At 45.1% G+C, this 25,401-nt stretch overlaps 1 protein-coding gene across 3 annotated transcripts in view; it reads right to left on the reverse strand.

Annotated features, from left to right (window-relative positions):
- The window catches only part of LNX1 (ligand of numb-protein X 1), a 178,881-nt gene that overhangs the window by 14,094 nt on the left and 139,386 nt on the right, over positions 1–25,401 (reverse strand). For all 3 annotated transcript variants that reach the window (XM_059383964.1, XM_059383955.1, XM_059383972.1), the window contains 5 exons: positions 22,852–23,093; positions 22,190–22,342; positions 16,842–17,044; positions 14,160–14,531; positions 2,276–2,410 (listed from right to left, as the gene is read on the reverse strand). In XM_059383964.1, the coding sequence (XP_059239947.1) occupies positions 2,276–2,410; positions 14,160–14,531; positions 16,842–17,044; positions 22,190–22,342; positions 22,852–23,093 (1,105 nt within the window). The remainder of the gene's footprint in view (positions 1–2,275; positions 2,411–14,159; positions 14,532–16,841; positions 17,045–22,189; positions 22,343–22,851; positions 23,094–25,401) is intronic.

A 25,401-nucleotide genomic window follows, 5' to 3' on the forward strand; every position in this document is an offset into this window, starting at 1 on the left:
GAAAGAGATTTTCTTTTCCATCTGGGTTTTCTCCCAAGCCCCCTTCCCTCCTTCAGAGAGCTCAGGATGTTCCCTAATGTTCAAAAACACAATTTAGTATGAACTAATTCAAGTGGATTCAAAAACATCATGGACACCAGTCTTCTTATCACTTAGCTATAAAAATATATACTTCATAGAATATTGGGATTTTTAAAATAAAACCTTTTAGATTCATTTTTTTAAAAAGTATAAAGATGAACATAATGACCTACCCTTGTACCTTATAACCCAGCATCAGAAATACAGTTTCCATTCTAGTTGACGTCTCCCTGGGATTTCTCTCTGGTCACTTTCCCTTTCCTCGCCCACAGAGGTAGCCACATACCTACATTTGATGCCTGTTTGTCTTTTAACTTTTCAGTTGGCTACAAACTTTTCTGTGTAAGTCTTGGTTTGCCTTCTTTGGTATTTCTCTGACTCATTTAAGCTAGTCCTACTTTCAAAAAGCCATGTTGTTTCCTAGATAAAACAAAGCTTAGTAGGATCATAAAAATCTAAATCATCAAAGAGCCACATGTCTTCGTTTTATTTTAAATAGGCCCTGTGTGTGTGTGTGTGTGTGTGTTTGAGGGCATCTCAGAAGGCAGACAGAACCATAAGTTAAAAAGAAAATGTTACAATTTCCCACCAGGCCAGTTTGTTCTGTATGTTTTCCAGGAATTCAATACATGACAGAGCCTGCAGCAAAAACTTGAACAGCTCATTCCGGCTGTTTTCCATGATTCTTGGTGGTTGGGTGGAAGGGATTGTAGACCCACAGTGTTGACAGAAGCCTCATGCTTAGTGGTTTAATGAGCTAGAATACAGTATGGTCTAGTTAATCCAACTATAATTAGTTAATTAGATTAATTAGATTAAGCTAATAAACTAGTTTTCCATTAATAAATACCATTAGTTTAATTTAAACACACTAATGGTATTTACTAGTCAAAGACACCTGGGCGTCCTTATCCTAAAAATGTTTTAGCAGGAGTTGCCTGCTCTGTCTAGATTGCTTACTGTAAATAAGACTGAAATTTATGGATTCATGGGACATGGCTGGCTAGCTGGCTGGGGAAAGGGTTGGGGGTGTGGGCTTCTAGGCTGTGTCATTAATGGCATGTTTCAAAATCAAAATTTTGAGTCTTGTTTCTGCATCCATTACTCAAAAACCCAAACTTGCGAATTATTCCAAACTGAAACTCAGCCTGATGTGTTCTGATTGTTACGATAGGCATTCCTTAATCCCTCTTGCAAGATGAATGGGCTACCTATAGGTTTTTTGTTTTTGGTTTTGGGTTTTTTTTTTTTTTTTTTTTTTTTTTTTTTTTTTTTTTTTAGTTATAAGTGATTTAATGGAATCAGATCTTAGGAGAACTGGCTAGAAACTCATTGCCATCACAGTAGGATGCCAACCAAGGCTTTGGGACTCTGATTTTGGGCTAAGCAAGGTCTGTGTTGCTTTACATAGCCATCCAATGGTGAGATTATGGCATTGCCTCTAATAGAAGACAAAGACAGAAGTACAAACTGGGCTAAGTCACCTCATTGAAAGAGAGGCTACAAATTGCCAGCCTGAAGATGCATTCAATCTATAGATACATTCTGCTTAATCCACATTATTTGATGTTATTTCTGAATTTAAGTGCTGTTAAGATAGGGCATCTGTTTTCTGATTGCCCCATTCCCCACCACTCCCTAATGTTACATGAACTTGAAGTGTTTATATTATCTTCCTGGGTTCTTCTGCAAAAACATACTAAAGTTAGCAGAATTTATTTTAATTTTTAATTAAAATAATTCAATTTATATGAAATATAATATGTAATTATAGTAAATAATTTGACTTTTAATAAAATACTTTCATCTTCATGCAGACTGGGCACTTCAAAAGTCAAAAGCCAAGCAAATCCTGTTTCATTTCAAAATGAATGAAAACGGCCCTTAAGTAAATTGACTGTGGGAAAAACATGACATCTATTTGGCTTTGACTTGAAACTATGTCTCCCTGTGAAGTCTGCAAGATCAGGTTTCAAAACTCTCCTGTACCTTCTTCCCTCTTGCTTGGATGGGAGACACCTGTTATCTCACCAGGTCCCGAGGATGGGACTTTAGGCTTTCTGTTTTACAGGACAAGTCAAACAGTGTTCAAGTGATGAAGTCCAGAGGTTACACTTAGAAATGGTAAAGTGTTCAGCCTTCCCAAGAAATCGCTTCCTGCAGGAGGAACAGACACACGCCAGCTGGGGCTCACCTTGGGAATGCTGCTCCTGTCCCCTGGCCCTGGGGACCAGCTGTGGTTGCTGTTCCAGCCATTATCCTGAATGATGTCAGGACTCTGCAGCCGAACCTGGCGGGACACGACGAGGTGGACACGCCTTTCACTGGCCTGGGAGAGGAGACACAGACATTAGCCACTCTCAGAGCTTCCAGCCAACACGTTCGGCACCAGGGACTCACCAAGATGCAAGTCGGAGTCCACTTTTACGGGAAAAAAATGGTGTCTAGTATTTCTCACAGCAGTCCCCGTTTCGTAATTTGGCAAGAACATGAGAATTATTTCCTGTATCTTTACATCAGGGAGTAAAACCCGTTTCAAGGGGAAAAACTAGGAAAGGTTTGACTTAGGCAACAGACCTCATCAAACGTTATTTTTAAGTCATGGTTCATGGTGCGCAAGCCACATCTGAAGGACTTTTCAGATAGTACAGAGCATACAGTGTGAAGTCTAAAACCCAGACCAAAGGCAAATAGTATAGAAAAAGGACCAGAGTTGTGGCAGCCACTCTACCACCACCAGAAGAGAAATCCTGCATCTACAGTGCTAGACACGGAGGCATGGGGAAGGATGAACGCTTGAGAGATACAGGGATGACGTCATAGGTTCCAATACAGCCTGATTCAAGGCCTTTGCCTTGATCCTTTATATTTTTGTGACCATCACCAATTCTGACTTCTCTTCTTCTCTGCTATATTCATTGACGCTTGCACAGAACATTCCAAACAGCAAATATATTGCTTACTGGGGAGGTCCACTCCACACCATAAATTTACAAATTGGCTTTCCGCCACAGACGAATGTCATGTCTGTTCGAGAGCATTTCTCATTTTTCCAGAACTGCTGACTACTGAAGCAGACAGAGGAGACCTTAGCCCTGTGAAATGTACATCAACCAAGCTCCCTAATGGCCCAGAGTTGATTCGAAAGTTCCCCAAGAAAGACTTGATTTGGGGACAAGGTGGAGAAGAAAGGAGTAAGTTTCTAGGGTTCCTCTCTTCATCCCACACCCTGACCTCTCATCCCAGCAGCAGAGACGGTCACTGACCTGCCTGCCTTTCTTCCTTTACAGGTCTGGCTATCAGACCACGGAAAAATCAGGTCATGAAGGATGATTTTGTTTTTAAAGTCTTAAGCAATCATAGCCGCACCAATGAAATCAGATCCCCACGGCTGTCCAACAATAGCCAGCCCAAACCTTCAAGAATTTGCATGCTAATATTAGCAAACATTTCTTTTCAGAGCTTTCTTGAAACTTAGGGTTCATGAACTGGGTAGCCATAAATCAGATGACATTTTAAAAACAACCTCTAAGGAGCATTAAGAGTGTCTGTTGGTGGGCAGTGGGCTAGTCGAGTGGACTCGTCTCTGTCACTCCGTATTCACAAAACTCCTACTGAACAGGGCCCAAAAAGCAAGTTCTAGTCCTTTACTCATGTTCCTTCATGTAAAGCCCAGTCAGCCCTCTTGTTGGTCTACCCATTCGTCATTTACATACCTTCCCTTGGCTGTTCCCCTATCTTGAATTCCTTAGTGCCTCTTATCACCCACAGAGCTTGCAAAGAACAAAAATGACAGGCTCAGGAAACAATAATGAAGCAAGTGGACATGAAGAACTATGGTAGGAGCCAACGAAACTCAATTCTTAGAGCAGTATTTCATAATAATGTTATTTTCTTTATACTGTAAGCCTTACTTATCCTAATGAGGTTATCGCTAGGAACTTTCTTGAAAAAAAAAAAAAAAATGAGTAAGAGATAAGTGGCAAACACCCCAGTCAAAACTCCCAACTCCTGAGCCCAAATGTGCTCCTTATCTTCAGGGAAACTCCAATGTTTTGAAGGATCTCAGCAGGGGGGTTTATCTCTGGCCTGAGTAGGTACCCCATTCATTTGGCTCAGGGGCCATCATGTGACCTAGGCCCCTCATAAGAACTGAGGAAAATCTGAGACTTACACATCGAATCGGCTTGCCAGACAAAATTCAGAATGCCACAGAGCAGCTTGCGAGAGTTGTTTAATTCACATTTTTAAACACAAATTTCTCACCGGATTTTCAGATGCCGACTTTGGTAGTAAGTTGTTGGCAGGATCAATGCTCCAGTAAATAACCCTGGATCAGTTTCCTTGGAAATGAGTTCTCCTCAAGGCTGGGTCTGTGGCTTGTAACCAGCCACCTTACTCTGAGGGAACTGCTCCGAGGGAGACTCTGTGGGATTCACTTTCTTTCCTGGTGTTTGCAGTTGTCAGATGGAAAACAGGCTAATGTGTTTGTACTGGCTTTAGCCCTCCGGAGCAGCTCGAGTCAGTGTTGGGCAACAGCCCTTCGCATCAGCAAGCTTGTCCTTTCTTGGCTGTGAATCTGGCGTGAGAAGGGAGGTGAGGGGGAGACAAACTTTTCTATGGCGTGCCCCATCGTTATGTGCCAGAAAGATGGGCGCAGTGGAGCCATCAGCTTCAACACCACACTTGGAGGAAGAGCCCGCTACAAGACAAGGGGTAGGATAGCCTCTCCCTTGCATCTCTTGGAACACTGGATTTGGGCCAAAGGAGTGTTAAACAACTGTGGCTATCTTGAGTAGCAGACAAAGGCTAGAGGACAATCTTTTTTGGGTAAAATTTCCTCTCTTCTCTCTTCCTTAAACATCCTCAATTTTTGAGGCAAACTCTGGACGTGGTCGTTACCAGATTCACAGGCCAACTGCTACACCTGCTTTGCCTTCTTCTTCCAAGAGCTCAAGTGTTAAATTCCCTCTCTCCCTTCTGTAGGTTAAGGGATGCGCTTCTGCTGGCCTCCGTGTTCTCCTCTGGGGACCTTAGATTGTTGGGAGTGGTTCTGTACCCCCAGCTGACATGGGCTGCTCTGGGCCAGGCACTTCACAAGGAGCCCTACAGACACAGCTCCTGTCCTCCATTTGTCCTACTTCAGGGACTGTCAGGAGCTGTGGAAGAGATATGCGCTATTCATGGTAAGGGTCTCCAGGGTGGAACCAAGTACTTCCAGCCACGGAAATAGGAAAAAATCTAATTATTCAGACAAAACCAAAGGGTGAAAACTGAGTAGCATTGACCATAATAAGGCTTGTCTTTTGGGGGGATGATGTCGGGACTATTTTTCTCTGTTCTTTTGAGAGGTGACTCAAGACAGCCAATAATGTTTATATGATGGGAATAAGCAGAGGCCTCATCTAGATGTAGCCCATTTACAAAGAACAAAATCCACCTCTCTAACTGGAAGGAGGAGTCTGAAAGCGCTATGCTGACGCCTTGCAAAGCAAGTGTCCTGGGGCGTCACGGTCACGTTCAGCCTGGGAATGGCTCTTCTCCCTATGAAAGCCACTGTGGCTGATAGCAGGTCAGGATACCACACAGATCAGAAACTTCACAGAGCAGAGAAATGGAAGACAAAGATGCCACCACATAAGGCAGGAGAGGCATTTTGCAGAGTTGTACACTGGAACAGAGGGCCTCTTTCTACTATCCTAGCACTGTGTGGAGACATGTAATGGTGAACAGTGTGCCTGTACTAAGAGGTGAAGACTAAGAGGTGACAGTGTGCCTGTACTTGAAGACGTGACCCTTCCACCAAGCCCAGGGCTCCACCTCTCCACCGTGAAGGAGGACTGAGTCAAACCACATGCATTATAGCATTTGCTGCTTTAAAAACATACATATGGGGGCACCTGGGTGGCTCAGTGGGCTAAAGCCTCTGCCTTCAGCTCAGGTCATGATCCCAGTGTTCTGGGATCAAGCCCCACATCGGGCTCTCTGCCCGGCAGGGAGCCTGCTTCCCTTCCTCTCTCTCTCTGCCTGCCTCTCTGCCTACTTGTGATCTCTGACTATCAAATAAATTTTAAAAAAAGTCTTAAAAAAAAAAAACCAAACAAACCAAAAAAACCAAAACAAAAAAATACATACATATGCATGTGCTTAAATAAAACAGTTTTTAACATTCTAAACCTGAAACAGGGAAATTCCAAGCTGGTAGGCATCCAGACTATTGCTCAGAGCAGGGAGACCATAAATACACAACCATTATAACACCAGTGTGGGTCCACAGGCAACCCACGTTTGACTGGGAGGCCTCATTACTGAGACATCGGAGAGCTACAATTGCATTTACAGTGACATCAGCTTGTCTTTCCTTAGCGTTCTGCCAACAGAGGTTTTAGTGAGCATTTCTTTAAAAATAATTCACCCTGCATCTACATTCCCTACTCATTTATTTTCCCAGGGTCCCAGAGTCAGATAGTCTAGCTTTGATTTTCAATGTACAGTCGTAGGGACTTTTTTTCCCCTATACTGTTCGGGGTTGCCCCATCTTAGCTTCTCTTCCATCAACCACTCAAGTATCTTTGTCAGTTCATCTATCTTGAGCTCACAATGCCCTGGGAAATTGGGGACCACTGGTTCTACATCATTAAAAAGCCACATATATGGAAGAGATGTCAGACATCATCTAATCCAACATTCTCTCTGGTACCCATGCTTCAGTTTCCCTGCAAAATCCTTGCCATGTTGTCACATGGCTCATGCTTCTGTGCCTCTGATGACCGTGAACTCACTGTGTCCCAAGGCATTGTGGGCCATTCTTTGCACTAATTAGAAAGTTTGTCCTTAGGCTGAGCTCAATGTGCCGTTATCTTGCTTGCCCATTGGCTCCAGTCATACCCTCTTGGGAAGCCCCAAATCAATTTCCATGGGACAATCTTATTTGAAGATAAGACTCACTGTTCTCCATTAACTCTTCTTCTTTCCAGGTCAACTATTTCTACTTTCTTTAATATTTCATATGTTTTCAAGTCATCTCAAAAGCTTGATAAACTCTGGACTCCCTCTAATCAAGTTGAGCAGGGTATGTGTGTGTAGGGTTGGACCCAATACGGAGTTAATGGACCAGCTGTACCCAAGACCTCAGTGATGGGGTTCCCATTTTGCCATGTCATACGTTCATAGGGGATAAGCTCTGTGAAGCCAAGAGCTCCATAGATGTCAGTCTTCATTATTAATGTCTAATTAAAAGATGACAGGGAGGCTCCCAGGACCTCACCTAGGGAACACCTTTACATCAGCACAGCCTAGCTCTGGGATCATGCATGACGCATAGACCCTACACGCCCATATGGACCACAGGAGGCATCAGAACCATCCCCGGGTGATAGACTAGAAAAATACCCAAGTCAGCAGTCATTTGTTGACCTGGCAACATACCACACAATGAGGTTCAGAGACCAAGTCCTTGCCCTACCCCTCTCTTCCAGCGAGCAAGAGAAATTGAGAAAAATACCTCTCACTGAGCCAAAACTTGGGGGAAACAGAACCCCAGAACAAGCTAACGGTGCACTGTAAGCAGAGAGTTTCTAGAAAATGAGCTTGGAGCAGGTAAACCTGGGGCACACTGATCTGGTCACCGTTGAAACATTAGTTCTCAGCATAGCACCTGGCGCATTCTTAAAAGAATGCAAGAAAATCGCCTGCCGGAAAGGCAGTGAAGAGCAGCCAGAGACCGGCCAAGGGAAAAGGAAACTTTGAGGAAAAGTGATGAATTGGACCTTAGGATTTGATCAGGGTAGGAAAAGATCAGAGACAGAAATCTGGGTTACTTTCCCTCTTGCCTGTAGCTTCATACTCATCCTTCTGCTACCAGAAGCACATCTTTTATTTTTATTTTTTAATTTTATTTATTTATTTGACAGAGAGAGATCACAAGTAGGCAGAGAGGCAGGCAGAGAGAGGGAGGGGATGCAGGCTCCCTGCTAAACAGAGAGCCCGATGTGGGGCTTGATCCCAGGACCCTGAGATCATGACCTGAGCAGAAGGCAGAGGCCTTAACCCACTGAGCCACCCAGGCACCCCAGAAGCACATCTTTTAAGGGCTACGATGTTAATGATGACAGTCTGATGTACACAGGGTCACACAGAGGTCAATGACAAGGTCAAAATAAGAATTTAGTTCTGGAATTCTCTTGGCTGTTGATTGCCAAGTTATCAGAATGACCCAAGTCCTTTGCCTCAAACATCGTTTCTTTTAGGGTATCTAGAAGCTACTCCTGGGGTTGATTCTGGTCCATGGGGTTAAAAAAAAAAATGCATATGCAGGGATATTTTGAGTTGGAGGAAAGGCAGCAAAGCCTCAAGATTCCTTAATATTAAAAAAAAAAGTAGATTTCCGAATATTTGCCGTGTGGAACTGTGCATGGGATTCACTCACAAATTTTGAAGCCAAAAAGCTGTACAATTTACCAAGCCAGCTTTATCACGAGTGTGTGAAATGTAGAGCCCTGTATAAAAATCACCTTGACTTTAAGAATTCAGCTCAAGGAGACAGTTTTTACTTTCATGTATTCTTTAGCTTTTGTATTAAATTTATTACGATGCCATGTTAAGAAAATGGGTTTACATGGGAATTTGACTCTGTATTAGCAGCACTGATATGGAAAAAGCACATTGATCTATCAGGTCTTGTTTCGCTGGCCGTTCTTACTGGCTCTAAGGGACAAAAGTTCTGTCTTTTTTTCAGTTGTGCAGAACTCAAAAGCTAGAATCACGTACTCAGAACACATGTAGGTAATACAAGTCCTTCATTATTTACTTTCTGGCTCTGTCTAGAGGCTGCTCATGTCCTTTTGAAAAGTTTGAAGAGCCTGGTTGTCGGTTGTTCTTTGATAAAATAACTTCTCATTTAAATATTAATTTATGCAAAGGAAACAAAAATTCACACCTATGTAAGTATTAATGAAAACCTACAAGTTATCATTCCCTCTACAAACGACTTTGAATTTTTTTTTTTTTTTTTTAAGCTTCTGCCTCAAGTCTGGGAGTTGCCTAGGAAAAAAAAAAAAACCCACAGGAAGGAGACTCAAATTTGAAATCCAAAATTACTTTCTTCATTTCTTAATTGTCTGTATTTGAACTCCCAAATACATTTGAACTCACTGCCCCAGAATTGCAGACAGAGGAGAGCATCTCAGAATAGGCCCACTTCTGGTAAGTGGGCAGAGATGCAATCTTTTTTTTTTTTTTTTTAATTGTGTGAGAGAGAGAGAGAGAGGCAGGCAGAGGGAGAAGCAGGCTTCCCAGTGAGAAAGGAGCCCAACACAGGACTTATCCTAGGACCCTGAGATCATGATCTGAGCCAAAGGCAGATGATTAACCCCTGAGCCATCCAGGTGTCCCTCCAACAAGGATTCTAGACATGGTGGTCAAAAAATTAAGAAATTAGGGGCTGAGCCTGGGTGGCTGAGTGGGTTGAGCCTGTGCCTTCAGCTCAGGTCATGATCCCAGCGTCCTAGGATCTAGTCCCGAGTCAGGCTCTCTGCTCAGCAGGGAGCCTGCATCCTGCCCCCCTCCCCTGCCTGCCTTTCTGCCTACTTGTGATCTCTCTTTGTCAAATAAATAAATAAAATCTTTTTTAAAAAATTAAGAAATTGACAATGGAGAAAAATAAAGTTGTGCCAAGTTTATTGGAGTCAGTTACTCTATATTTGAAGCTTCTGTCTCCTTGGGCTTCTCCTCCTAGAGGAGTCCGACTCACTCCTGGGCTATGACACCCGGGACTGCTGAGTAAGTGGGGGTTAGGACTCTACATATGTAAATTGGTCAAATTTAAAACAGTTGCGGCTTCTCTGTAATAACTTTTCCCTGAAATAATGGAGAAAAAGGCAAAAGTGTGGTACTGTGGGAGAAAACATGCCCAGAAGGACATGTTGTCTGGGAATTTCTTTCTAAGGCAAGTATGATTCATGGAGGAGATACACGAAGGCCAGGCAGCCAAGGATTGGTTGGTAACTTGAGTCTCCACGTTTGAAGGGTATTAAGTTTAATTCCCCCAGCCTGGTGTATGTTTCAAGTATCACATAAATAAAATCCGCTCTTGAGATTGCTTAACTGGATTTTCCCAGAACTCTACTTTTTCCACTCCTTTTCCAACAAGCTTTGCCCAAGCCTTTAAAAGAATTTTTTTTTTCTCTTTTCCCCTGCTTCTAAAGCACGTTGCCTTTGTTTAATAAGCAGAAGACTCTTAGGAAGTCTTGCTGCTAGGCAAGATTTTACTTCATAAATTTACTTTCCCAGGGATGAAATTTTCCCTCTTCTGTTATTAATCTACAAAAGAAGAATGCCACATGTAATCAAAATTTTTCCAAATGGCATGAGTAAGGGAGTTTTTCTTGTGCCTATTGCGAAGTAGTTGGCAGATAAGCTCTAGAACGTGAGCTGCTCGGACTGACCTACAGAGGGAGTTGACAAACACAACATGAGAAAGAAAACTGATGATGGCCTAAAAGTCTAGTTCCAAAGTGGGGGTGTAGGGGTAGGGGGGACAATCATGCTTACAGTTAAGTTTGCTCATGATGAGAAAAAGGATTTTGTTCCGCGGCTTCATGTTTCCATAAACGTTGTCTATTTTCTTTTCTCACCGTTGACACACACAGGCTAAAATCATCTGCTAAATGCCAACTTCACGGCATCTGAGATCAGGGACAGGAATATATTCCAAGCTCCACAAGGCTAAGAACCGTGTAGTCTCGTTTACCTGTGTACTGCACGCCTGTCGGCACCTAGAAGGTGCTCAACCAGTAAGAACTGAACAAATTTGAGAGGAAAAGATGTAGAAATTCCATCTTGGGGACAAATGGCGTGTGAAAGTAGAACTGGTGTTTGTTCTTTGGTAAATGGCGTGATGAAAAATCCCTAAGAGATGGAATTCATGTATAAATGCTATCTTTTGTATATTGACATTTTTATAACTTGACTCAATGTATTCGTTCAGCAAATATTTATCGAGTGTCCATTCTTGCCAGGCATTTCTCTAAGTGCTTGAGACACAATACTCTACTGTATTATTCCATACTAGGCCAACTGGAAATAAAGTAATTAGTTGGGAGGAAAAAATAAAGCAGATTAAATAAAAGATAGAGAGCTGGGGTGGTGAGAGAAGCTATTTTAAGTGGCATTGTCAGTGAAAGCCTCTCTGAGGTGAGAACTGAGGAGACCGGAAGGAAGCGTGGCAGTGAGAAAGACATTTGGAACACTCTTCCAGTCAGAAGGATGTGAGAACATCAGCCTTGAGGTGAAAAAGGTCTTGTAATTCTTGAGAAGCAGTAGCAAGAAGGCGACGTGACTGAGCATGGGAAGGCAAGGGTAGGAATACTAGAAATCCTCTACTTTGCTTAAGAAATCAAGCTAGACACGGATTGCATGGAGCACTGGGTGTGGTGCAAAAACAATGAATTCGGTTACGCTGAAAATAAATTTTAAAAATTTAAAAAACAAACAAACAAACAAACAAACAAAAAAGAAATCAAGCTTGAAAGGTAACTAAAGTCCAAATTACATATGGCTCTGAAGGCTACTATTAAGATTTGGAAATTTTACTCTGAGTGTCTTAGGAAGCATCAGGGAGCTGAACAGAAGAGCGACACAATGGGACTGACTTGGCAAATGGCCGTCTAACTGCCGTGCAGAGCGCAGAGGTAGAGAATCAGGGTAGAGGCCAGGAGGCCAGCTGGGAGGTCGCCCACAGAGCCCCAGGGCCGTCGGTAGCATGGCTGAGGGAGGCCATGGAGGTAGTGAGAAATGGATTACAATGAGAGTATATTGAAGAGAGTAAGAAATTTGGCCCAAATCACTGGGCAAATGGTGCCATTTCAAGAGACTGGAAAAGGCTGAGGAAAGAACAGGTTTGACAAGGAGGAAGCAGAAGTCAAGGATTTGGTTTTAGACATTAAATTTGAGATGCCTTTTAAAGATTATTTATTTATTTGACAGACAGAGATCACAAGTAGGCCAAGAGGCAGGCAGAGAGAGAGGAGGAAGCAGGCTCCCGGCTGAGCAGAGCGCCCCATGTGGGACTCGATCCCAGGACCCTGAGATCATGACCTGAGCCGTAACCCACTGAGCCACCCAGGCGCCCTGAGATGCCTTTTAAATATCCACGTGGAGATACCAAGTCAGCAGTTGGTCATGTCGGTGTGTAGCTCAGAGAAGAAGTTGAAGCTGGGCATAAGGACTTGGAAATAAACTGCACGAACTCCGGAGGGGAAGTGCCTACTGTAACTCTGACCCTTTTTTCCACCTGCTCTACAGACAATGGCCTCAGGGCCCGTTACTCAGTTAAACATCCACCACATTCAGAACTCCTTGAAAGCAGGACACCACCAACGGCCACAGCTCAGGGGCAAGATACCACATGTGCTTCCTATCCTGGGAGACAAAGGAAGTAGGGTAAGTCCCCTTGTACTCTTTACGTCAGGCTGTCCACCCGTAAAAGGACAGGATCACACACTACTAGGTTCTCCCTGAAGAAGAGGGAGAAGATACCGCACACGTGACAGTGAAGAGTTGCCCACACCTGGAAGAACCCAGGGCAGGGAGACTTGCCTGCGCTTAGGTGATCAGGTTCTAGAAAGCAGGCTCTGTGTTCTGATTATCGTCCTCTGTGGAACTTGGTACAATTTCAGTCAACCACCGCTGACTTGCTGTCTCCTCTTGAAGCATGAACACTTGAGTCACTGAGAGCAAGCTGATGCAACTTGCCAGGTAATTCGCAAATGCTTTGTGAGATTAGGCCTCAAATCTGGCCCCTCTCCTATCAGCTCTCTGCCACTTTGGGAGAGATCTAGAAATATGTGACTCCCTTGGTCTTGAGGACACCGCACGGCCTTGAGGATAAAGTCTGAACTTAGCATGGCTCATAAAACTCCATAGGATCTGGTCCCTCCCAATCTGGCTTTGTCTATGGCTGCTTTTTCTTAATATACACCAGGCTCCAGGTGTTAATGCTTTCCCTAACCAGCTTTCAGGGAAATGTTCTTTTATGGTGTGTCCCCTTAAAATGGCCCTCCCTGCCTTGTCTACCTAGGGAACTTCTACTGATTCCTCAAAGTCCCAGTCAAGATCTTCTCTGTAAAGACTTCCTAAGCCCATGCAAGCAAAAATTTCTCCTTCATTTGAAACAACACTGTACTTAATTTCTCCATTAGAATGCTAGCACACCATATGGCAATTACTTACAGAAAGTACATCCCCTGTACTAGATTGTGGGCTCCTTTGAGAGAAGAGCCAAGAGGCCATCATCTCTGTGTTCTCTATACCCGACACATGGTGAGGTGAGCAGCAGAAACTTAATACATCTTGGCTAAATGAAGTGAATAACAAAGACTGTCCTTCTAAGAATAAAGATGGCAGCTCACTGAGCCCCAGAAAAACATGGTGACCCAGCCAAAGGCAACAAGATACATGCTAAGGCTTGATGATTCTATGCCAGTCAGGAACATGAATTAATATGAACCAATGTCAGGCTATTGGGAACATAATTTGTATCCCTCTCTTTTTAGGGGCCTTGTTCTAGATTCATATTTGAGTTCCCATGGGCTTTCTGAGGAGGCTGAACTCAGCCATGGAGACGCCGCTTAGCCTTAGCCAATCCCATAGTGGTCTCTGTCCACAGGATTCCTGGAAGGTAGAGGGCACAGCTTCTTATGGGAGTTAGTATATCTGGATGTCTAGGATATGTCCAGAATGCATCTGAATGACCCCTGGGTCTGCAAATAACACACTGGGTATAGGCATGACACAGCTCTGCAGATCTTAAGTGATTTTAACGTGGTCAGGTTGCATCATATAACCCTGAGGGTCTAGAGGCCGTCAGATTGCATGGCAACATTTAGGGAATGTCCACGACCTTGAGATACATCATTTGCTCGAGTAATGCTCTTACCTGCTCCTTCAATTTTGGCTCCCGGAAGGGGAGCCACCGCATGTCATACATGGTAGTAACAGGGCCGGTAGGTCAGGGTAACGAGCATCCCACTCACACCCGCAGTTTCTAGCCAACATCTTGGCAATGACTCGGAACTCACCTGGATCAGCTGAGCTGCGCTTTCTGGGCTGCCGTACCGAAGGTCGTGTCCGTTGATGGCTAACACGCGATCGTTCTCCTCCAGCTGACCGTGTCGGTCTGCCACACCACCGTTCAACACGTTGAAGATGAACACCCCAGGCTCATCCACCCTGCGCACCAGTTTTATTCCAAGCTGCTCCTCGGGGCTGGTTTTGTTGAGAATCACCTGGAAACTGTCATTGCGGGGCCCGTAGGCGTCCAGCGCCTGTCCGCCGCTCCTGCTCTGGAACTTCTGCTCCCGCAGCACAGTGAGGCGCAGCACCTGGCACGGCTGCCGCAGGAGGCGCAGCGCGTAGTTGTGAGGTACGTTGCTGATGTCCATCCCGTTGACCTGGGTGGGGCGGGGGGTGGGGGGCGCCGGAAGCTAGAGCCAATCAGCCAGCTCCGCCCGCCACAACCCTTCCCAGAAGGTCCAAGCCCACAGCATCAGCAGCACTCTTCCTTAAACACTGCTCTGGTCTGTCACCTCCTCTGTCCCCATCTCCAGGTAACCCCACCTCCCGACAGGCCTTCTAGCCCCGCTTTCCTTTGGTTACCCGCACTGCCCGCGCAGCTCTCCCCGCAGATGGCGTCTCTCTTCAACCTGTCCCTGCATAGGCTCCCAGATTTATTTCCACAGTCCTAGCCCCCACTCCTGGTGCTTGCCAAAATCAGTGTTCAGCAGAAGGGGGGTGGGGGTGGGCGGGGAGTAGAAAAAAGGAAGAAAAGGTAGGAAAAGGCAAAAGAAGAAAATGTCCCATTTAAGTTCACATGATTGCATTAAACAGCTGTTGAGATTAAGATGAGCTGACAGCATCCTTCCAATAGTCCCCAGATGAGTTTTACTCCCCGGGTCATCCATCCCGCAATTTACAGGGCCCAGTACAGCGTGCGCACACGTGCATGTGCGCACGCGTGCACGTATGTGGTTTTTTCAAGGCAATTGCTGCCTCTGACGTCTTTTGCCCATGGTCTCAACAAAGGGAAAAAAATTTTTTTGCATATTTTCAAACAAACTGGTGTGAATGAGTTTCTAGGCTCTCTGACTGCAAGGCTGGATCCCTTTAGCCTACTTAAAGGTCCTCAAGCTCAGCCCGCTCATTTGTGCCTCATTAATTATCTGCGGAGCTGATGCCGCAGGGGGCTTTCTGGTTTTCATTACCCAGCCGGGAGGCTTACAGACCCTAGTGACAGTCACTGCTTTGCAAGAAAGCGATTTCACAGCAACACCATACTCTGCGCAGGGTCGAAGGACAGGGGCTCCATAGAGGAGAGACAATCTGCTTGGATTTCTATGGTTGGGTAGGATTTCTTGTACCTGTACTTGCAGCCAATTGCTAAATGCGGCTCAGGGTGAAATTTAAAGAGGTCTTCCTGCAGCCCACCATCCTGGGCTTCTGCCACCTGCCAAGGAAGGATGGAGGCTCTCGTGCACAGAGCAGCTGACCGCCCTTGTCCACACCCAGGGGAGCTCACAGCCCCGTTCTGCTCTGTCACTGATCCTTGTGTCTGGTTTCTCCCATTGCACCCAGGCCCGGAGAAGGCCAGGGGTGTTTGCTAGACTGTCCTAGTAGCCCTTTGTCTGCAAGGGCCACTAGAAGGCCCAAACAATCAAAATGGCTTATTATGCAACCCTCCCGAGCAGGACAGCTCCTTCCCTCTGGAGGGGAAGCCACGCAGAGTGTCACTGAGGCCGCCGTGGATGCTCTCTGGAGCTCAACAGGCCCTGCCTTATACTCCACCTCGGAGGCCAGTGGGAGTTTCAGGATGGTTAGGACAACTGCTTTAAATTCTTTCTCCTCTTATTCCAAAAAAAAAAAAAGAAGAAGAAGAATTTCTTTGTCAGAGAAAGAGCACATGATGCGTCAGGAGCCGGCCCCTCAACCACTCAGAAGGAACGGGATGAAGCTCTCCTCTGGGCATTAGACAGAGAACGTAGGGCCAGGGAGGGATTTCTTGCCACACTCGTCACATGTCTGACTTCTGTCTGATCAACAACTCTCCATTCTTCTTTTCTCTGCTCCTCAAAATTCTGCCCCAATGGCCTTCTTGGCACCCAAGCCTCAGAGGACAGAAATGCCCAAGGCGTGCTGTTCCACCAACCCGCCTGCCCCGTTACGTCCGTGGCTTGGTGGGAAGAACTTGGGATGACTTTTTGGTTTCTCTCACGGAGGGCCCTTAAGCCACTGGACGTTTACTCTGGAGGGGTGTATGAATTGGGCTGACTAGGTAAAATACAGAATGTTCCATTAATCTGTTCTAAAAGCAGCATAAGAAGATCTATGCTCCGGTTTTCTATTATTTTACGTTATTGTTACTTAAAGTAGGAGGAGGGGGTAGAAAGAAGGAGAGAGAGAGAGAAGCAGGAGGAGGAGAGAGGAGGGCGGGCGGGAGCTGGACGGGAGGGCAGAGAAAATGATACCAAGACAGAGATACTCTTCTACACAAAGAGGGAGAGACCGGAAGACCAAGACAGACAGAAAGGGGGCAAAGACCTATCTCAATTAAATCACAAGTCTCTGACGAAGAGTCCTCCCGCCGTAGTAACTATGGAAAGGGACCGCTTCACATTTATTTAGCATTTCCTCCATCCATCCACTGACTGGCTCTGAAGAGGTTTTTATTAAGCCCGTTTTCGTGACCCCACAGCGACGGCGTCTACCTTCAGGATGATGTCCCCTGGCAGTAGCCGTCCATCCCTGGCAATCACTCCGTCACGGTAAATGTGCTGGATAATGATGTGGACCAGCGGGGTTTCGCTGCCTCCCACAAGTCTAATGGAGAGGCTTTCGTTAGGATCCACTCGATTGATCTTGACGCTAGTAATTTCACCATCTGGAATCAGGTGATACAACCTTGGAAAGACTAAAATGGACAAAGACAGTGTTTATTTAAGACACCCGCCCAACGGACATTTCCAGCCATTCTTCTCCTTGCCAAGCTTTGACTTCAGCCAAACTAAACTATTCATCGTTCCGCGTACATGTTTTCCATTTTCCTGCCTCTGTGCCAGCATCAGTTTCTCTGCCTGGAATGTTTTTCATTCTAGGCCTAGACCCAATTTTTCCTTCAAGACTTGCATGAAATGATCCCTTTCAATTAAACTCTACCCTGATTCCTCTCTCTCCCTGCTCTAAACATCTCAATCCCCACCCCCACCCCGCCCACTGCCAAAGCTTCCATTGCTCCCAGCACTGAGCCTTCTGTTATCATCCACGTTCACTTCTGGACTCTGAGATCTTTGAAGACATCATTTCTGACTGTCCTGTGGCTGTGTGCACAGACCACAAGTGTCAGGTCAGCCCAAGCCTCCTGAGGGTAGAGCAGTGAAGGAGAACGAAGGGTCGTTATGGAAGAGACTACAGTTTCAGCACCTACTTATCGAGAACAAAACCGAACAAACCTGCCCTTCTACCTTCTCAGGCCATTTTGAAGATTTCTCCCTGGAAGTCCCTGCTTTTTCAGGCTTAGGGAATTCCCAGGCCTCTCTCCCAGACACTGTTGTCAATAAAGGGAAGTCACACAGCCTGCTTGGTGACCAAGGAGAGGTGGTGGCTTCCAGAAGCTTCTCCCGGATCTGGCCGCATTGCTAACTTCAGAGCTCACAGGAGATCCGGGGGTCTAGGTGGGTGTCTCAGACTTTACCTTTTAACTGGAGACTCTTCTTTGCACATGAACTCTTTCACGGGTCCCTTCCCCACCAGCCCCCACCCTACCCCTGTGCCCACATGCAGAAGAGCTTTCTCAGTTGTGCAGTTTGATAGCGACAGGGACTGTTGAGTGGCTTTTTGTTACATGCGAGGTGCTTTGAGCTTAGAGTGGGGAAGGGACAGGATTGGCTGGGTTGCAAAGTAAGACTGCTCTCAGGGCCACTCACAGCCTGGGACTCCAGGTGACCTGCCATCCTGTCACCTTCGCTGGGTTTCTCTGAAACCAGGGATTCACAAAAGTCCCACAGGGGACTTGCCCTAGTCACCTATAAGCCAGCAATGCCGGCTGGAGCCATCCTCTGCCTCCGTCTGAGTAGAAGTGTGCAGAAGGGACGCCAGGACAGGCCAGGCAAGCTACACCTAGTTGGGTGGGAACAGCAGCTCCCGCCCTCTCGCTTGCTTGAGTGTGGATGTGGAGGGCGGAGATGCTTTCGTCTCCTGTAGCTGCTGACAGCTGCCTTTGCCCTAAGATTCTCTCTTCATTAAGTCATCTGGGAAGAGGAAAACTGCAGGTCTGGCTCTGCCTAACGCGCTCTGTTTTCAAAACCCATGACCTTAGTCCATTTTCCCTAATGAACTATGAGTTCATTAAGAACGGCTCAACTCTCCAGGAACAATACAGAAAGAATTAAAATTACTTCAAAGTATTGCAGAACATGATAAACAAAGCAATTTAGCAGCCAGAGGAAGCCCGAGCCCTTGCAAATGTGGGTCCTTAACCTCCACTGGGATGTAATTTAACGTAAGCGATTGGCTTTGCTGTGAGGCTGTGGGCAGCTGCCTTAATCTGTCAGTTCCTGGTGCGAACAGCAGTTGGGTGATTGAGTTCAATTAATGTTTAAACTACTTTGATTGCATTAAGTAGGCCTTACCATAAGCATTTGTTGGAACAGGTCCCATGACTGGGAATGGTGACTTTAAAAAAAAAATCACTTTGAACAAAGAAAGATTTAGATATAATCAAAGCTGCTGGTTCTTGCTCCCCTCCCTCTGCCTGTCTACCCCCTCCCCCACCAACAGATTGACAATAACCATCCTCCCAAACCAAAGCTACTCAGGGCATTTGATTTGACAGTCTGAAAGGCCACACCCAGTTGCACTGGTATGCAATGTTAACTAGAACCACACCAAAGAGACCGTAGTGACCTTGAAGAGTTAAATTTTGGGGGTGCTTTGGGGGCTCTGTCAGTTGGGCAGCCCACTTTTGGTTTGGGTTGTAGTTGTGATCTCGCGGTTGTGGGATGGAGCCCTGAGGCACGCTCTGTGCTCAGCAGGGAGTCTCCTTGGGATTCTCTTTCCTCCTCTCCCTCTTCCTCCAGTGCAACACACACACACACACACACACACACACACACACACACACACAATCTCTCTCTCTCTCTCTCAGATAAATAAATAAATCTAAAAAACTTTTTTTTTCAGCTGCCAAACTTGCACTGGTCTGGAATAAAACAGAGTTGTTCAATATTGTGTCCTCACCGAAGGACTAAGGATAAGATCTTATTTACTGAGTGTTTGTTATGTGCCAGGCATTGAGCTAGCCACTTGCATGTGTATTTTTGGGGTTTAGTTCTTAAAACAACCCTATGAAGTAGATTCTTATTATCCCTGCTTCTTAGAGGACAGAATGTTGGAGCTCAGAGAAGTTAAGTAACCTGGCCAGGGTCACACAGCCAATCAACAGTGGAGCCTCTTTATCCTTGTAAAGAGGATATCCATCCTTGTAAAAAGGATGGATAAACTATGCCATGGGAGTTCATGGGACCAACCAGAGGCCGCTGAAGTAATGAGACTTGGCCATTTTTGAAACCTTCGTTGCCTCACAAATCCTGAAAAGACCATCATGACCAGCCTTGCCAGGTCTTAACACCTCATCCCATTCTGGAGTCACAGCTTCCTGGAGCATCTGGAGAAATCCATTCCCTCCCACTCTAAGCCACCTGCACACCTAACACAGCGGCCATCTTTCTGGAACATAGCATGGATCCTGCAGTAACACTCTGCAAAACCCTGAGTGAAGACTCCCAGATGCTGTCCAGGACCCTTCTAATCTAGCTTTAGCCTCATCTCCCATTACTTTCTAACAGAGTCAAGATCCCAGTGCCCCCCCAGGTCCTAAGCCGCCCCACAGACACGGGTTACACTTCCTGCTGGGAAGTGATGCTCCTTTCCCTGGGGCTGCCACTGCCATTTATTTATAGCTCAGTCTTCATGGTATTTTATTTTCCTTTAGTCATGAATGAGCCTCTTGAAGCCAGGAACTGGATTTGATCATCTTTATATAAAATTATAAAGCCTAGGCCAGTAATTTCCACACAGTCATCTCTTACTAAAAAGGTTTCTGGAAGAAACAGGCAAATAAATCTTATGCGGGCAAAAGCAAGCTTTACATGGAGAATTCAGGACCCTTTCATGAGAGGAAGGACTGGCAGAAAGGAAGTTGTAATCCCATGTTCACGGCACATTTAGGGAACAACTGTATCTACCAGATATGATGCTCCACCTTGAGGATACAGACTCACAAAAGAACCTCTGCTCTTACAGAGGCAGTGACAGTGAAAAGTGACACCTGCTATACTAAAGATGCAGGGGCTTCGAGAGCACAAAGGTAAGAGGACTGAGGGAGTCAGGGAGGGCTTCTAGGAGGAGGCCAAACCTATGTGGCTCCTGGAAGGAGGAATGAGAATGGTGGCTGAAGGGGTGTGGGAGTGAAAGCTGAACAACAGCCTGGAAGGGAGAGAGACAGAGAGACAGTATTCACAGGACTGTAATGAGCTCAGAGTGGTGAGGGCATGTAGTGTGTGTATGCGTGAGCAGGGAAGAGCAGTGACAAGTAAGCAAGGGGGATTTTCAAGGACTGCTCATGGAGTCTCTGAAGGCATGATAAAGACAGTGGTTTGGGATCTACCTCTCAAACCCCTAGGGGGGGAGGGCGCTTAACCCAGTGGTTACCAGAGTGGGCTCTGGAGCTGGAAAACCTGAGCTAAAGTCCTAGGTCTGTCATTTTCTAGCTAGATGACTTTGGCCAAGTTACTCTCTGGGTCCCCTTTCTTCAGCTATAAAATGAGAATCATCGTCATCCCTATCCCTTAGCATTGTGACATCTAAATGGCTTAGGACAAAAACTACCTGGAACACAAGAAAGCTCCATTTTTTTTAAAGCTATTGTTACTGCTCTGAAGTTCTAACATAAGATAAGAAGATGCAGATGTAGTGAAAAGAAGGGGTCTGTGTACCCCAATGTTCATAGCGGCAATGTCCACAGTTGCCAATTGTGGAAAGAGCTGAGATGCCCTTCAACAGATGAATGGAATATATACACAATGGAATATTACACAGCCATCAGAAAGGATGAATATCCAACTTTTGCATCAACATGGATGGGACTGGAAGAGATTATGCTGAGTGAAATAAGTCAAGCAGAGAGAGTCAATTATCATATGGTTTCACTTACTTGTGGAGCATAAGGAACAACATGGAGGACATTAGGAGAAGGAAAGTGGAAGTGGGGGGGGACTGGAGCAAGAGATGAAGCATGAGAGTCTGTGGACTCTGAGGGTTTTGGAGGGGAGGGGGATGGGGGGATGGATGATCCTGGTGGTGGGTATTAAGGAGGGCATGGATTGCATGGAGCACTGATGTTATACATAAACAATGAATCATGGAACACTACATGAAAAACTAACAATGTACTGTATGGTGACTAACATAACAGAATTTTTAAAAACGGTATTTCCCAGCTGCATTTATAAACACATAAGATCTAAGATCCAACAGAGCCCAGGTTTTAGAGCCACATTACTGGAATTCAAAGTCAGGCAAGGTAATTTGGGGCAAAGCTAAGTAATCTCCCTGGGCCTCGATGTTCTTATCTGTAAAAGAGGGATAATAATAGTAGCCATACGTTCATTGTGAGCATTAAATAAGTTAATGCATGAGAAGCACACTCAGAACCATACATTATGCATAGTCGTACGAAGAAAGAAATACTTACATAGCATTTACTGCATGCCAGCCATGTTCTAAACACTTTTCACTTAATTATTATTATCTCTTACTGTGTTAAGCTAACACCTGAAAGTAAGGGCTCCAAAACCTATTTGCTCAACCTCTGTGGAAAGAGAACAATAATTTCTGCCTTTAGTTACTTGTGTAACGAGTAGGCTGATCAAGGTAAAAAATATTTTATGCCCTTGTGAAGAGAGGTGTCTCAGAAAGTGGATGGTGGTCTGGTTGTCATCGCTCCTGAGGTCATCCTGGAAGCCCAGCTCATGTCCATACTCATGGGGAGGTCGCCTACCTTCAGGGGCAGTGGTGTCTTCAGAATCTTCTCTGCCCTGGTCAGCTTGGTTGGCAACAGCACTCCCACTCTTAGTCCTTCGAAGAACACTCAAGGCTCGGTTTATTTTTTTAAAAGACCTGCTTCTGATAGTTGATCGCTCAAAGGGCCGTGCTGAGGACAAGAGAGAAGGAAGAAATAGTAGATGCACATTCACAGAAATCCTCTGTATGTGCATGTCTGGTCAGATAAATACAATAACACAGGAGTAGTGATTACTTCTTGGAGATAGGATGATGAGATTTGCTTCTCTGTTCTGTCTCCATTTTCTACAATGAAATATATATGGTTTAAAAACTTGCTTTTCTTTCTTGCTGGGCTGGACTGAAGGTAGCAGCACTTTTCTTGAGCAGCATGGATGGGAAGGTGCTGACACTATGGGGTGGTGAATCATCAGACCCAACTTGGCCCCATCCACCAAGTTCGATTACACATTTTTAATGATCTGAGGTACTTGTGGTTTCATTTCACTTTGTACAATTGGATATTGGATGGCTGCCGAAACTACCAGAATGATTTCCCCTTTAAAAAAAAATTTTCTAGAACTTTCTACAGTAAATATTCCACAGAGGGCAATCTCAAGGCAAGAAGCCCATTCCCAGACAACCACCTACTTGACTCACCCCTCATTCGGTTGCTCCGGCCAGAGTCCAGTGGGATGTCTGCTGGCTGACCATCCTCCGTTGTGGACACATAGGCAGGGTTGTCTAAGCCAGGCTCATTGGTCACCAAGGAGACGGTGGCAGCTTCAGAGACTTCTGGGGAGAGCGCTGTTGATGTGAGGCTCACACAGCCGTCTGGGCAGCCATCTTGAGAGCGCCTCTTCTTATCTTTGGTCAGGCCATAGTGGGAAGCACCTTTACAGCTGTTAAAACAAACAAACAAACAAACAAACAAAAAACAACAGTGGGAGGTCAGAAAAGGCTTTGGCTTTGCTCATTGTTCAGCCCAGCTTCTTCAAGTACTCATGCTTGCTGCACTGGGAACGGGATTGTTTGCTCCAAGTCCCGCCCTCCCCCTATTCCATGTAGGTGCTCAACATACACTCACTAACTAAATGATTTAGTGATTTGGGGAAACAATTAAAAAACAATGCTTTCTGCATTCTCTTAAAGCGCTCTCTCCACTGGCCTCTGGCATGCAAATTTATACAGTCCTCGTGGTGTCTATAAGATTAGAGCTTGAGACAGGCAGTTCTCAACTGTTTGGACTTGGTAACTCCCTCTTGTTGGTGTTTATTTTGACCACAAGAGCCCTTAGTAACACTCAGTCCTTTCTTTTGGGTTTGGTTCCCAAAGCACTGAACATAGATACAAAGCTCCTCCCAGATTCCATATTTAACTGTCTGTGGAGACAGAACCGCCATGACCACAAAGGCACACGGGCTACCTAGTGTCGGCATTCTCTAGAGGCAAGCTTGCTGGCTTCCATGCTTCACCTCTGGGCTGCCGGCTGGAACCAGGGGCCCGGGACTCCTGTGCACTGAAGTCCCATTCATTGTCATGTCTTCTAACATTGGGAAAGTAAAACTACATTCATGGTCTATAAAAAGAAAACCATAATTTTTAAATAACCATTCACTCTCCATGTTCAGGAGCAGATCCAAGGGCCAAGAGGCCAAGGTATAAGCTGATCTAGGTCCATATTTTGCTGTGACTGTCTATGTGTCACTGAGAGAGTCATTTCAGCTCTTAGGTAGGGTTTTGGTCAGAAGGTGGTGAAGAGTTGATGATCTCGTACTGCAGCAAGCAGCTGCGGATGGCCCCAGCAGCACCCACAGTTGTTGTGAAGGCAGAAATCATGGGGGTGAGCCCCTTTAACAAATGGCCATTTGCTTATAATGGATAATAATTATTTTTATCAATTCATTATAGAAAATCTTATGTGGTTCAGCTATTTTAAATAACCCTCTGAACGTCTATTTAGAGAGATGCTTCACATTCTTGAAAGTAAAAGGAATCCAACAGCCATCCACAGTTGATATGCACCCAATTTACATGGTCTGTAGAAACCCAGAGCTGGTGGGCAGGATGGTTTATTGTCTGGATCAGATTCCTCACTCTGATTGGCCTGTGTAGTCTGGGACTAATTTTGTTAACCTGGTTAAACTTTCTAACCTACACATACAATTGGGCCTGCTGTGAGTTCAGGTGGATATTAAGTCAGGATTTTTAGTACCCTGCCAGAGATACAGTAAGTCAACAGGAGACTGTAGATACTTCTATTTCTGGGATGCTGGTTTGTTCACACTCTTAACATCTCTGAGATGAGAATGCACGGGTGGTGGAGGGAGTCAGGCAGCTTCTACTGTCAAGCTGCCATCATGATGCAGATGGCATTATCTGGGCAGGACAAACACAGTCACTGGGGCCATCTTGTAACTTCCATTGAGTTGTGTCCATTCTTGATACTATGCCATGGAATTTCATTGCCGTTCAATGTCTTAGAAAAAGGTTTACATTATGATTCAGCACTGGAGTGAAAAGTTACTGTATATATTAAAAGCCTCAAAAACAGAGGAGGGGGATGTAAGTTTGAGGTTGATGAAGCGAATATTCATTGTTAGGAGGAGGACAGCAATTCCATATTTTCTTGCAAAGAGACGAGCAAATGCTTTATTTGCTTAGAAAGGAAGATGCCCCCAAGGAGATAAAAAGCAGTGTTATATTTCATTACTGAGATCATTGGACTGGACTGGACTATTTCATGCCAAACAATACAACTAGAGGGCAGGAGAGGTCACCACATTTGTCTAAATGGATTTCAAATCCGTAGGAGTCTGATGCGACCAGTCCACACACTTCAGGGAAATCTTTAAAGGTGTTTTGGAATAATGTAACCAGTGGCAATATTTAAAATGGTTGGCACATAAAATATGTGTTGTATGATCAATGGCATCTTAGATTTGATGAGATGTGGTTTTAATATTAGTAGAAAAGGACTTTGATTATACAACCCTATACCCTTAGCTTATAGAAGATGAAAACTGGCCTCCCGTTGTTAATGCTAGTCTTTCCCTCACTGAAAGAATTCAAGCTGCTGGCTTGAATTGGTAAGGGTTTACTGTTCTGATTAGCTACTTTGGCTTGAAATTGTTCTGCTTAAAAATAGCGAAGTGGTTGATATGGGAAACTAAAAAATTGGAAGAACCGCTGTGTGATGGAAAAAATAAA

The sequence above is a fragment of the Mustela nigripes genome, chromosome 1, assembly GCF_022355385.1.
Source record: "Mustela nigripes isolate SB6536 chromosome 1, MUSNIG.SB6536, whole genome shotgun sequence".
Taxonomy (NCBI): Eukaryota; Metazoa; Chordata; class Mammalia; order Carnivora; family Mustelidae; genus Mustela; species Mustela nigripes.